The 14,699-nt window shown below is 46.4% G+C and overlaps 1 protein-coding gene across 2 annotated transcripts in view; it reads right to left on the bottom strand.

Annotated features, from left to right (window-relative positions):
• cpne4a (copine IVa) overlaps nt 1-14,699 on the bottom strand; it is a 50,472-nt gene that overhangs the window by 9,060 nt on the left and 26,713 nt on the right. For both annotated transcript variants that reach the window (XM_071469210.1, XM_071469209.1), the window contains 9 exons: nt 11,522-11,596; nt 10,493-10,576; nt 10,092-10,181; nt 8,452-8,550; nt 5,625-5,711; nt 4,070-4,129; nt 2,826-2,959; nt 1,792-1,846; nt 684-735 (listed from right to left, as the gene is read on the bottom strand). In XM_071469210.1, coding sequence (XP_071325311.1) covers nt 684-735; nt 1,792-1,846; nt 2,826-2,959; nt 4,070-4,129; nt 5,625-5,711; nt 8,452-8,550; nt 10,092-10,181; nt 10,493-10,576; nt 11,522-11,596 — 736 coding nt within the window. The remainder of the gene's footprint in view (nt 1-683; nt 736-1,791; nt 1,847-2,825; nt 2,960-4,069; nt 4,130-5,624; nt 5,712-8,451; nt 8,551-10,091; nt 10,182-10,492; nt 10,577-11,521; nt 11,597-14,699) is intronic.

The raw sequence follows: 14,699 nt of genomic DNA, 5'->3' as shown, positions 1-14,699 counted from the left end.
TGAGTGTAGTTGAGTAATCGAGGACACAGCTGGTCCACGTCTGAGTTCGTCATATTTTCATTTCTTGATATTTTAAATGAAGAGCTGCTCAGGAAGTCGACCTTTTCCTCATAGCGGGGGCAGAGGGTCGGCTGCCCCCCACGATCCCCCACATCAGCTCTGTACGAGCTCAGAGGAAAGGAAGACGGACATGAAGGTGTCCTCGAGAAATCAGAGCTGAGCTCAGAGGCAGGAGACCAGGGACAGTCTGGAGACTCAGGTAAAGATCGTTCAGCTTTCGTTTAACAGTGTTTTGTGATGTCATTTCCTGTTTATTATCCACGCACAGAGGTTGAGGTGGACCACAGAGATCCAGAGCGGCTCCACACCTGAGATTAAATAAATGTGTGTGAATGAGTGTGACCGGAGAGAGACGGAGGAGGAGAGAAGCTCCTCCCACAGATCATCACCTCCTTCCTGCACCTTCGACCTTTCCACTGATCTCAGGCGTTTCAGACGGCGACATCACTAAATGTTAAAGCTCCAGAGTCTGACTCATCACCAGCCTCCTGAACGTTTCTACACCTGAGACGCCGTCATCACAGGCGGCAGGTGGGCGGAGCTCCCACTCTGCTCACACGTCTCAGCTCACTGTCAAATATTTGAGTCTCCTCTCAGAGAGAGCGGGAAATCAAAGCACCTACCTGCACACTCCGGGTTCTCCTCGTTAAAATTCACTGCAAAGTCGTGGGAGACCTGGAGAGGAGGGGGGAGGAGGGGGGAGGAGGGGGAGGAGGGGGGAATAAAGGAAGCTGTTTGATCTCTGCATTAAAAGGAGAAAACTACAGAACGAGCTTCAACAAAGAGATAAGTACTCGCTCTCCTCACCTTCATCCCTCTTCATCTTCTTTTTCATTTTCTTCTTCTTGACATCTAATCTGAGCAGCTGACTGCCCCCCCCACCCCCCACCTCCTGCCCCCTCCCCACTCCCTCTGTCTTTATTAAACCATTGAACTCACAGGACGGTACAGTACATTTACTCAGGTACTGTATTTAGGTGCAGTTCTGAGGTATTTGTACTTTGAGTACTCTGTCAGTACTCTGAGTGTTGCTGCTCCGCCTGCTCCGCCTGCTCCGCCTGCAGCTGCAGCTGCGACATACAGCTCAACACATCAGTCACAGACCAAACCAGGACTTTCACCTTCTCACCTGAACCACATTTTGCTGCTGATACTTCTGATGCATTGAAACCTTAAAGCTCCATCTTTTACTTCTTCTGTGTTTTATTTGAAGTGTTTATATGCATAAGAAGACATTTGTGGTGTGTTGTTGTTTGTGTGGCAGCTGTTGTCTCAGTGTGACGTCTGCTCTGCCTGTGATGCATCACAGACCTCACAGCTCTACGCCACATCTGATTGGCTGATTTACGGAGCAGCTATGTGGCTGGTTTCCTCCTGATGGATTCAACACGTCTGAGAAAGTTTTATAATCTCACTTTAACTTTCAGTCTCACTTTCAGTTAAAGTGAGACTTTTCACTCTGAAACCGTATTTTTTGGTTTTTAGACTGAAGAACTTTTAGGACATGATGCGAAAGCAGCTTCAGATAAGAAGTTGCAAGACGCTGCAGGGCATCATGGGAAGTGAACTGAAGAGGTGAGGGAGTGCAGTTAACCAGCAGCACCCCGGGGTGAAGAGGAGGAGGCAGGCTGGTAATCACCGGCGTCTGACCAGGTCCGTCTCTCGTCCCCAGGCCTCCTCCGCTGACAGAGAGCATGCTGGGAGAGACGGCGAGCAGAGCAGCTCAATTACCTTGTAGTCAGGAGGGATCTGAGCGCCGAAGCCGAACGCAGGGAACATTTTATCACTGCAAGAGAAGAAAGGAAAGTTGATGATGGGTCTGAGAGAGAGAGGGAGAGATGAAGAGGAGGCTGCAGGAGGTCTGTGATTGGCTGTCAGCAGGAATTAACAAGCTCATTCAGACCACAGCTACTTCAACAAAGCAGAGAAATGACTTCTGATTGGCTGTGGGAGGGTCTGAAGCTGAGAGTGATTACTTCCTGCTCAGCTGATACAGATCAAACAACAGAGAGCGGGGGGTGGGGGGGGGGGGGTCACTGGCTGATGGTAGGAATCTGTGGTGGAAGAAGATGTGATGTATCTGTACATGTTCCACTGTTGTGTTAAAGCTGTGGGTGGTTACAGTGACAGCGGAGGTTGTGTGAGGGACTGATCCAGAGTCAGTGTTTCTCCTGCATGAGATTCAGACCAGCTCCAGACAAACCATCATCAAAAACCACTTTAAAAAAGCCAACATCCGTTTTCATGTTTGTTCATTTTTCACTGGTGTCAAACAACCCTTTACTGTGGAGCTACAGTCTGTAAAACTACTGTTTTACTCCTCAGATCAGCTGTTTGACCAACCATCAACCCTCTGATATGACCCACAGCAGCGTTTCCTGATGCAGCGCCCCTACAGCAGCAGGTGTGCCGGACCTTGGTTGTCATGGTTACAATAATAACAGTGAATGGCCATGGATAATAGAAACAACATAAACTGCTGCTGTCACATGGGAATTGAACACGGCTCTCCTGTGTCAGATTCCAGGGAATAAAACACAGCCTTGACTGCTGTGACCTGGGACAGACAGAAGGTTTCAGAAGAAAACTGAATATGAAGACAGAATTATTTTGAGTTATTTTTCCTCTGAATTCAACGTTTAGTCAGAACAGGAGACACTGAGAGTAAAACCACCGCCTGTCTCTGTAACCCGCTGTACAACAGTTCTGACTGTTTTCTCCTTGAAGAAACCGAGTCGTCCGATTGGCTGCTGTGTCGGACCCACCTGTCGTAGTCCTGGCAAATCTCTCCCACGGCCACCAGAGCCTTCAGGTACTCGTTGGGCTGGTATGGGTGGATGTAGTGCAGGGAGCAGCTGTTACGAGGGTCTCCATTAGAGGCCGTGAAGTCAATGGCTACCTGGAGGGACAACAACCAATCAGATGAGAGCAAGTCAGAGAGAGCCGGGGCTGCAGACAAGCAGGTGATTAAAGATTTATAATGAATGAAGGGAACCTGAGGAGTTTCTGTGTGAAGAGAAGAAGAAAGAGAAAGTGAAATAAGCTGATTTCACACAGGAGACGACATGAACCAACAAACAGCTGATTCAACACACTGCTGCAGACACACACACACACACACACACACGCACACACACGCACACACACACACACACCGTCCCTCCCGGCTTCCTACACGTCTCCACATTATTTCAGAAACACATGAACACCTCAGAGGCAGCAGCTGAGCCGGGTGTAGACGTTTCCAGCCGCTGACGGTGATGAAACATTTAAACGCTGAGGGAGGTGGCGGCTCAGCTCTCACAGGAAGTGATGCGGCTCTGTTGTCGTGTCGCGCTGCATGTTTACACGTGTTGACACCAGGCAGACGGAGATGACAACACCATTCACAGAACAGCTGAGACTGTGATGTTCTGTGTGTCAGACACCACAGAGGAGAACTTCCACTACAGCGACTACACACACCATGTCACAGCAGAGACACACTACAGCTGTGTCTCAGGGGCCACAGGGGCCACAGGGGCCACATCCTCCAGAGGCTGTGTCACAGCAGCACAACCACACTGTCACACTAAGGCTCCTGCTTCTCGTGAGCCCAACATATCCCAAGATTCATTGCTGCTGGTAATGAAAATAATCAACCAGCAGAGACCGAGTCTGAGGATCCACTGTTCACGTCAGAGTTTCAGCTCAGTGCAACAGTAACGGTGCAACTGTGGACGGGGTCTGGACCACAGGGTCTGGACCACAGACTGGTTTAACTGGTCATATCACAGTGAGAGGTCCTGGTGCTAACTGGGACACAGAGGCTGCTGAGTGTGTTGCTATGGTAACCGTTTCCATGGCGACATCAGAGATACTGTGAACACAGGACACAGGACACAGGACAGAGTCTCCTCCCGACAGAATATGAAGCAGGACGATGACCTGAGGGAGGGTGTGTGTGTGTGTGTGTGTGTATGTGTGTGTGTGTGTGTGTGTGTGTGTGTGTGTGTGTGTGTGTTCTCACTGTAAACTGGATCTGACAGCCTCCCATGATGTAATCCAGGAAGGAGTGCATCTTGATGATCTGCAGACGAGGGAATAAAACCATGAATATTTAAAGGTCAGAACATTAAACAGAGACAGAGCAGTGAAGTCATCAACCTGAACACATGGACGTCTGCCTTTAGACTGTGTGGAGCTCTAATGTAAATTTATTTACACCAAAGAACAGAAGTAGCAGGTTTACAGTGTGAGAAAAACGTATTGGTCAGTTAGTCAGATGTAAAAGTGATGAATAAATGGTGGAAATGTCCGACAGGTTTATTTCTTTAAAACACTTACATGACATCTGTGTGTGTGTGTGTGTGTGTGTGTGTGTGTGTGTGTGTGTGTGTGTGTGTGTCACCAGACTGTGGAAGTATCACTATTTAAATCACTGCTCGTGTGAGTTTAAAGCTCCATCCAGTCTAAAGGTAGATGTTCATGTTTTTTGTGCAGGATTTGGTTTCTCTGAGTGTTTACCTGAAATCTGCTATATTTTTATTGGATGACTCAGAAAACAGTCAGCCAATCAGAAGAGAGGCTCACATCCTCTCCTCTGATTGGCTGACCGACCTGTTGTTACTAGAGCTCCAGAGAGAAGCCTGAGAGAGGAGATGTAAAACTACACTGAGATGGTTTTTGGTTCTTAAAACCACAAATATATCTTCTGATGGAGATCAACACTTCAGATAAAACACATGAGAAGTTAAAATGTGGAGCTTTAAGAAATGAAAAATGTGAACATCCTCTGATGTAGTGGAACAGGAGTATGAAGGTGAACAGCAGATTAAAGGACCTTGAGAAAACAGTAAAACAGCCTCTACCTAAAGTAAGAAAAGATGAACGGGGCCCCTGACTCCCTGAGCGTGGCCCTGCTGCTCTGACAGAATGAGAGTGGAGTCGAACTACCTGCAGCTGGATTATCATTAGGCCTCAGCTGATCTCAGCAGGTGCAGCAGTGGATGGATGAGGTGGTGCAGGATGTTAGCGCTGGGCCTGTAAACCTGCTCTCATTCTGTCGTCTCGACACTAACTCACCTCCTGCTCCGACAAACATGTGGCTTCTTTCCCGCCTCCTCTCCAACTCCTCATCCATCAAGTGTAAATTACATCACAGCCCTGAGAGCGGCTCAGTAATTTGTTTCCATGTTGTGCTACAGCTCATCCTGTGTCGCTTTGCTCAAACGGCTGTTAACTGGTTTTGAAGCGGGAACTCCTTCGTGTGTCGAGTGTCATCAGGCTAAATGTTATCTGGCTTTCATCCGGCGGCAGCGTTCCCCAGGCTCCCCTCGCTCGGCGTCAGAGCGCCGTTCATTGTCTGGCAGGAAATGTCAGGTTAGTCAGGCTGCTCAGAGCTTCATAATTGGTTCCTCTCGCAGCCTGTCAGCCAGACGCCAGCACCGGCCTCCAGAAAAGAAGACCCAGACCAAAGACCAGATCTATCTCTGCTGCTTTTTCGAGCCCTAAACTGTTCACATTCAAACCCAGATTAAACCTGTGAAGAGACTGATGATGATGATGATGAAGACGTCAGTCACCTTGCACTGGTTCAGAATGACGATCCCAGAGTTCTTGTAATTCTTCTTCTTGACTTTGTACTTGGGATTTATGCACGGCCACTGCACCTGCAACACACACACACACACACACACACACACACACACACACCTCATCAGCCTCAGCAACAAACACACTTGTACAACAAATACAAGCAGGGCCCTGTGGAGTGTGATCAGGCAACATGGCCCCTCTGTGGGTCCGTGGGGTGAAGAACAGGTTGGTACAGAGTGAGCAGGAGCAGGAGGAAAATATTTTCTAAAATCCAGCGGAAGACGGAGCAACGAGGATGAAGTTGTGGGTCATGTGATGAGTTCTGGTTGCAGCTATAGTGTCTACATGTATTGAGGCTGGAGGACTCAGCTGAGAGAGAGAATCCACCACAGACAAACAGACTAGTCAACACAACACCTGCCACCCTCCACCCTGGGTTCCAATTACAGGGGGGGGTTGACCCCCCTGATTAAGACTTGCTGGGGACAAAGATGATGCAGATTTGTGCATCATTGTTTCTGCTGGTTTTGCTGAAGGTGGGTTAAACTAATCCTGAACCAGAACCTGCAGTCCACTGGTCCTGGTTGTCAGAGGTGGTCCTACTGCATCTGATGCAGTTCTGCTGCAGGTCCAGGTCCAGGTCCAGGTCCAGCTGACCTCTGAACCCTCCTCAGCTCGAGCAGCTCTCAGCTCTGCTCCTCCAGGTGGCTGCTTTTTAATGAACCCTGAGTTTTCACAGACCTGAAAACTGTATTTGAATAATCTGTAGAAAGATGTGAATTAAAGATAAATTTATATTGATTGAAGATTTTAATGGAATCATGTGGTGAACGAGACGCATGTTTGTTTCATGTCGTATACATGGTGTTTTATTTTGTACACTTTCATACATCACACACTGACAGAGCCGGGGATCGAACCACCGACTTTCTGATTAGTGGACGATCAGCTGTGGCTCCTGAGCCGGAGGGGGTGGGCGGGTCAACAAAACCATGGAGACCACAGTTTGTTTCCTGTTTTAAACACAGACATGACAACATGTTTAATATTGTAACCATGACGACAGTGTTTTTATCGCCTCAGCCAACATCCCCTCTTCCCTCGCTGCTATGCTAACGTGGCTACAGAGAGCAGCAGAGTTTGACCTCGGCAGGTTTAACCAGAGACGACCTGATCTCCGTCAGGTCCTTCGGCTCCAGGTTTCCATGAAAGTGCCAATTAGCAGAATGGCCGCCCTTTAAAAACGCACCTCTGGGGCTGTAATGCCGCAGGGTTTGTTTAGACAGACGGTGTGATGTAATTACCCCCACGGCGCTAATGAAGACACAGCTGTCCAAGAGAAAAGCTGCTGGACACAAATGAGACAGCCGCTAATTAAAACGCTGCTCATCGTTAACACAGCTCCACCTCCACATGCTCAGGTGGTTTCTTCTCAGCAAATTCCCTGAAACCTGGGAGACTACTGCGCTGCCTCGTTATCAGTGAGGAGGGGCTGCATGTTTCCAGTGAAACGATCCCTCAGGTCTCAGGAGCCTGAGGCAGGAAGTCCACCTGATGTTTGGTTTGGTGTCCTCACTCAGGTGTGTGTGTGTGTGTGTGTGTGTGTGTGTGTGTGTGTGTGTGTGTGTCTGATGAATGTGTCTCTGCTGGTGAGGACAGTGGTTGTGTGGGGTGTGGGGTCTCTGAGGATCTGATTGGACCTGTGCAGTAAATTCACAGTGACAGGAGAGGACCTCCTCTTCATCCTCCTCTTCAACCTGCTGTTATCCAGCAGAGGAGGAGAGGAACCCCCCCCCCCTGTTGGGAAACCTCCCCTCTCTTCTTTTCTTCTGCTCAGCTTTTAATTTATTGGCCTCCCTCCTCTGCTGACAGTCTGACACAGAAACAGGAATCCCTCTGAGCCGCAGCCTCCGGGAAGCTCTCCTCCATCCTCCTCCATCCACCTCTCCACACACACAGAGTCTGAGCCGCTGCGTGTCGCCCGGTCTTCACAGTCACATGTAAACGAGTCAGAGTGAATCCTCGGCAGCCTTGTTCTAGCTGAAGGATTGTTTGTGGTGAACAGACCTCTTCTGCAGCCTCACAGCAGCTGCAGGACGCTGCTCTCACCTCAGCCTCGTGACGAATGGCTCAGGGAAAATATCTCTTAGCCTTTTTTTTTCTGGAGCAAAATTGTGACTGTAAATTGTGATGATATTATATTCCAAACCTGTTTTGTTGGTTTAAGTATTAAATCAGATAAGATGCTGGATCCAGGTTGTTTCTACACGAGAAGAATCTGATTTATGAATTCAGCTGATATTCAAATAATAATATAATATAATATAATATAATATAATATAATATAATATAATATAATATAATATAATATAATATAATATAATATAATATAATATAATATAATATAATATAATATAACCAGGTATTAAAAGCTGTGTTGGTATTTACTGTGTGGTGACCCTCTCTGCTGGGTGTGTACCTCGTGTGCTTTGTGTGGCTGCTTCCTCTGCAGGTACTAGAGGTGGGTGTGGCAAAGGGTCGTTGGCACCTGGGCCCAGGTGTCAGTTCTGGTTCTCTCTCCTCCCTGAAGCACCCATCTGGTTTGTGTTGTTTGTGTTATTTGTGTTGCTGCAGCTGCAACATTAAACTCTCCCACTGCCACTGATGGTTTTACTGTTGAAACGTCGTGTGTGTCTCTTCTGTCGAGGCCATGCAGCTGGTTTGTGTCTGTCGTCAACAGGTGAATAGTTGTGTTGTGGGTGGTTGTCGGACAGCGACGTGACCACAGACCAGCTGAGGCTAACAGGAACCTACCTGCCGTCCGTCGATGGCTCCTCTCATCTCCTTGAACGTGGCCTCAAATTCACCGATGTAGTCATGTTTCCCGTTGGAGTCCCAGTCCCACACGGTGCACTGCAGGGACACAGACACACACTCTGCAGTGCAAACTGAAGCAAACACAACAACTGAAGACTGTTCGCAGTGATCAGTTTAAATAAAGTTTGTTCACTGATTAGACCTTTGTGTCAAACATTCATTTATAATTTGTCTCTGGAGGTTCTGTCCTGAAATAAATTGGATTTAACACAAAACTGAAAACTGATTTTTGTTGTTTGTTGATCACAGCGGCACCAGACGGCCGAACATATGTGATCTGTCGCTGCGCCCCCCCCCCCCCCCCACGCTGTACCAGTGTGTCACAGACACACACGACGGCTGAGTCTTCACTCACACACTGAACTGAAACCAGTGAAAGTTCAGAGCAGCAGCAACGAGCTGAGGAGTCGACTGTTCTCAGGAGAACGTCCTCATTGTTCTCCTGTTAAGGAACATTTTCATCCCACAGGTAACAGCCACCACCACCTGCCTACATTTAGGTTTCAAATATGGGGGGAGGAGAAATATTTTTCCCCTTGTCTCTTAGAGAAAAAAAAAATTACATTTCCTGTCAGGGCTTCCATGTGTAAATAAATGAATGAGATAAATTTTAGTTTAATTGAATATTAAAATTCTATCATCTTTAGATAAACATTACATGAACATAAAATGAACAAGTGTAATTAAACTTAATTTCAGGACAATTAATTCCACAGTTAGAGCAGCAGCTGCTCAGACCACATGGATCAGGTCCTGGTCACAGTTGTGTTGAAGTTGTGTGAATGTGTGTGGATTGTGTTTCAAACACAACCTGGCAACAGCTGAAACATGATGAAGATGATTTATAATAAAGGTTGAGTTTGTTTTGTCAGGAGAGCATCCCTCACTATAGGTCATAGGTCACATGTTTAACAGAACTAAAACACGAATGTTTTCATCTGATTCGTCAGAAAACTGTGAACCAAAGTGATGAATCTGGTTCTAAAATAGAACAAACTGTGACATGAACCTAAATGATCTGACAAATAAACAGAAATATAACAAATGTTTCTGATGAAAACAGACTTTTATAGTGTTAATATACAAATTCACACCATCACTTTCACTCATATGAAATAAAAATGACAAGATGAAGTTCAGCTGCACTGTGCAGCTCTAGCCTCCGTCCTCCCACTGGGACCAGTGGACAGCTGTGACTGGGACCAGAATCAATCAGAGAGGAAACTGAATCCAGGACAGTTTGACAGAGTTCATGAAAAATAGATCGGAGGACATGAAGAAGAAGAGACACACACACACACACACACACACACAGCCTCAGCTCTCATTTCTAACAGTCGGGCGATTTTATGTTTTCATATATTCATGCAGGAGTTTCACTGAGAAAGTGAGCCATTTACTGTGTGAGTGTGTGTGAGTGTGTGTGAGTGTGTGTGTGTGTGTGTGTGTGTGTGTGTGTGTGTGAGTGTGTGTGTGTGCGTGTGTGTGTGTGTGAGTGAGTGTGTGTGTGTGAGTGTGTGTGTGTGTCTGTGTGTGTGTGTGTTTGTGTGTGTGTGTGTTTGTGTGTGTGTGTGTACCTGCAGCTTGCGTTCATGGTCTCCACTGCAGAGCGAGTTGAGAGACACTTTGAAGGTTTTCCACACTGGGTTGAGATTGTTCATGACCGTCTGACAAGAGAAGAAGAAACACTCAGGACTTCTTCTGTGTTGCTGCACCTGCAGCTCACACCCTCCACCAGGTGAGACCTCTGATCAGTGACAGGCTCAGGTTCCAATAACAGATTATCGATTAATGAACTATTTCATCCATATGACAGAAAACCTGAAATATGTCAAACCTGTAGGGGAAGACAACAGTCGATCATCACATCTGGCAGATGTGATGATCGACTGTTGTCCACATGTTTTCTGACCTCAGTGCTCGACCGACATCACTTTGTGTTGTAATGTTGTGTGTTTCACACAGTGTGTGTTCATACCTCGGTCCTGTAGACGAGCTGCAGTGTGGCGTCGTCGTTCAGCCGGTAGATCTCCAGGAACGGGTCAGATTTACTGAAGAAGTCCTGAACAGAGAAATGAAAACAGCTCCATGGTTTACTGTCTGTTCAATCAGGCTGCTGTTGTTGTTTGTTTGTTTGTTTGTTGTTGTTGTTGTTGTTGTTTGTTTGCTGTTTGTTGTTGTTGTTTATTTGCTGTTGGTTGTTGTTTGTTGTTGTTTGTTGTTATGACATCACAACTAGATTAGAGCCAATCAGGGCCCAGCAAACAGCACCTCCAGAGAGCCTGAGGATCACACTGTTAAATGTTCAGTCCAACAGTAACGTCACAACTGTTAAAACCAAAACCTCAAGTTTTAGTGAGAAAATGTACGTGTTGTCAAGGTTGCTAGGCAACAGGAGCCACGCTTTGTGATGCAATGGTAAGGGCGGGAACAGCTGACACAAAGCAGAAACTCTCCTTTGAGTGACAGGTGGGTGAGTGTATGCTTGACACAGAGTCTCAGCTCCACACAGGCCCCACCTCTTTGACCATATTTGCATTTAACAATGATTTAGGGGCGGAGTCAGGCACTGCCAAGATGGTGATGGTAGAGCAGCTCACTCTGAGCTTCAGAAAGCTGTGGGTGACGTCACAGAGGCTCCGCCCATCTTTAATCTACAGTCTGTGTTGTTCAGATTAAAACACAGACTCAGCTGCAGCTCAGAGGCTGAACCTGCCTGAATCTACCTGACGTCATTTATGTGTAAAGATCCTGCAGCTTTAACTGAGACTCTGCAGACACATTTCCACAGACGTCATAACAACAGTTTATATTCTGCATCTGTTTGATCCTGTGACCCTCAGGACGTGACGGAGGCAGAGCAACTGTTACAGGAAACTTCACAGAGCTTCAGTCACTGAGGGACAATGACTGTGTGATTTCCTTCAAACTGTATTAAAGAGAAACACACACACACACACACACACACACACACACGCACACACACACACACACACACAGCTGTTACCTTATCGTCCAGTTTCCTGGCGCTGAAGGAGAGCTCGATGTAGTCGTCGTTGCCCGTCAGCTCCTCCGCTGTGATCTGGAGACACACACACTCACACACACACACACACACACACACAGACACACACACACACACACACACACACACAGACACACACACACACACAGACACACACACAGACACACACAAAGTGTGTTAGTCAGGTGTTGTTGTGTCTCCAGAGCAGCTTCACTGGAGGTTGAACACTTTTCTTCCCTGATGTGATGTTTGATGATGATGATGATGGAGACACTGTCATCTCCCAGAGTTCAACTGGACTGAGATCAGGTGACTGCATGTGATTCACATCATCTTTGTCCTCATCAGACCATCAGTGACCCTGTGACCTGTGGATGAGACACTGTCATCCTGAAGAGACCCCTCCCCTCAGGACAGACGTGTCATCATGAAGGTGACCTGACGTCTGTCCCATAGATCTAAAGGCTGATGTCACTCTTGTCTCCGTTCCTATGGAAACAGCAGCTGGTTGAGCATCAGTGACTGAAGCTCCAACAATGAACTGTCTTTTAAAGTCACTCAGATCTTTTCCTCTTGATACAGAATCAGAATCACCTGGACCTGTTCAATATTTTAAACCGGCCACAAAGCATGATGGGAAGGTAACTGTTTGATTGCACCACACAGTGCAGGTGTGTGGACGCAGCTGCGTTCGTTCTGTTCCTCCATTCTGTATTCAGGTTTTATAAGAGGCTCATTATGAAGCATCATTAAGTCAACAACAAGCTGTGAATATTCAGACCAGACAACAGCCTGCTCACACACTTCCTCCACAACAATGAACCTTCAGAGACATCGCTCTGCTCCAGGGCCTCGTGGTCAGGTCAGTTACTGCTCGTCCCCACTGGGACCGACAGGCTGGAGGGGCTCAGTCTGGTTTATATGCAGTGTAGGTGGAGGGAAACGAAAGGTGCTCTCCAAGATTAAAAACCTGCTCACACAAAAATATTGTTGTTGAAAAGGAAGGAGAAGAGGAAGGAGAATATTCCCTTTTATATTCCTGTAGTTTGCAACAGTAAATATGTTTTGTAAGAAACGGATCCAGATCAAGGTTTTTATAAACTTAAAAATAAAGGTCCATATTTTATCTGAAGTGTTGATTATCCATCAAAACCATCTCAGTATAGTTTTACATCTCCTCTCTCAGGCTTCCAAATCCTGCAAGGTTGGATGGCTGGTCCAGGTGGGCGGAGCTTGGGGCGTGGCTGAGGGCGGTGACTGCTTTGTTGTGACATCACAAAGTCCTGACGGCAGGTTTTAAGGCTCAGTGTCTGAATACAGGCTGTGTGCATTTCTCTGTGGACTGAGGCTTTGATACTTTCACAGTATTAATATAGAACCTAGACCTGCTTTATAATCACAAACACATGGACATCTACCTTTAGACTGGATGTATCTGCAGAATGTTCACTGACTGATCCTAAACACCTTTAAATATCCACTTCCTGTCTCCTATAAGTTACATTTCTATAGAACTGAACAGTAACAGCAGAAAAATGTTGTGTAGGAAACATAAACTCACTATGAGCCTGTCAGTAAATGTCATTTTGAGGAGACAGGGCTGCCTGAAATACAAAGATCCAGATGTTCCACATCTGACATAACTCCTCCCACTTCACAAACTGAGTGTTGTATTAATATAATTTGAGCAAATGTCATCAGCTGAGGTCTGGTTCTGGTTCGGGTTCTGGTTCTGTCTGTTGACCATGATGACACGTCTCCTCCCTGAAGCATCAACATCTTCACGTCTGACAGCTGCACCAACAGATGATGGATGATTTATTTTACGGGTAATAAAATCACAACAGTCAGATACAACTGATCACAGGTCAGACATGAGAGGAGCTGCAGGCGGCTGAATCAACATAGACTTCATCATCAGCATCATCAGCATCGTCATCATCATCATCATCATCATCATCCTCATCATCATCATCATCAGCATCATCATCATCATCATCAGCATCATCAAGAGACCTGAGGGAGAAACACACAGAGTCTTTACACAGAAAGACAGAAGGAACGAGTGGAAATGAGAAGGAGGAGAGGAAGAAAGGTGGAAGGAGGAAAGACTGAAGGAAGAATGACTGAATAAAAGATGAGAAGAAGAGAGGAACAACAACAACAGAAAAGGATGGAAGGAAGAAATGGAAAAGAGCAAATAAGAGACAAATGGAAAGGAAAGAAGAAGAGGAATGACAACAACAGAATAGAGGAAGAGGAAGAAGAAGGAAAAAAAGGAAGTTGCAGAGGAAGAAAGAAAGGGAGGAAAAAGGACGGAGGGAAGAAAGAAGATTGAAGGAATAAAAAAGAAGAAATAAAGAGGGTCAGGAAAGATTAAAGAAGGAAAGAATAGAAATAGAAAGAATAGAAGAGTGAAAGATGACAGGAAGGAAACAAAGAAGGAATGAAAGGAAAGAAAAAGGACAAAATGATGGGAAAGAAGAAATGAGGAAGGAAGTGTGAAGGATGAAAAGAAAGAGGCAGAAAGAATAAAGGACGTGAGAGATGGAAGAAAGATTGAACATGGAGGAAAAAAGACAAAAAGAAAGAACAACAGAGCAAAGTTTAAAGAGAAATAAAAATAGACCAAAGGATAAAAAAATGATTTAAAAAGAAAAGCTGATTGTGTACGAGGAGCAGCTTCCCCTTCAGAAATCCTTTCAAAATAAATCCCACCGAACCGTTCGGTGTGTCCACAGAGGTGAAGACTGAAGCTCAGAGGGATTTTCCAGCTGTGTGAGTCTGTCTGAGGAGATCCAGCTCAGAGGATCAGGTCCTCACAGCTGATTGGAAAACCACAGAACCACTGAAAATCCTCAGCTCACTCTGATAGAGGTTTTAATGTCTGAGAGTCTCAGAGAGCCCAGGGCCCTGATCCCTCACCGGCTTCCCACTCACAGCACCTGCAGCAGTGATTCTGGTCTGTTCCTCTGTCGGTGTCACCCTGTCAGATATTTAACTGAATCACCCAAACACACATCACCACGTCCTTCAGAGCGGCTCTGACAGGCCACGCCCCCACCAACCCCTGCAACACCTGAGCACCACCTGTTCAAATGACCACTTCCTGCCACTCACTGTTGTGTCTGAATGAGTGATGTCATCTCTGTGTGGAAAA

This window comes from Trachinotus anak, unplaced genomic scaffold, assembly GCF_046630095.1.
Source record: "Trachinotus anak isolate AG129_WGS33_773 ecotype Australia unplaced genomic scaffold, CSIRO_AGI_Tana_v1 ptg000032l, whole genome shotgun sequence".
In the NCBI taxonomy this organism is placed as follows: Eukaryota; Metazoa; Chordata; class Actinopteri; order Carangiformes; family Carangidae; genus Trachinotus; species Trachinotus anak.
The sequence above is the reverse complement of the archived record's forward strand: the minus strand, read 5'-3'. Positions and strand labels throughout refer to the sequence as shown.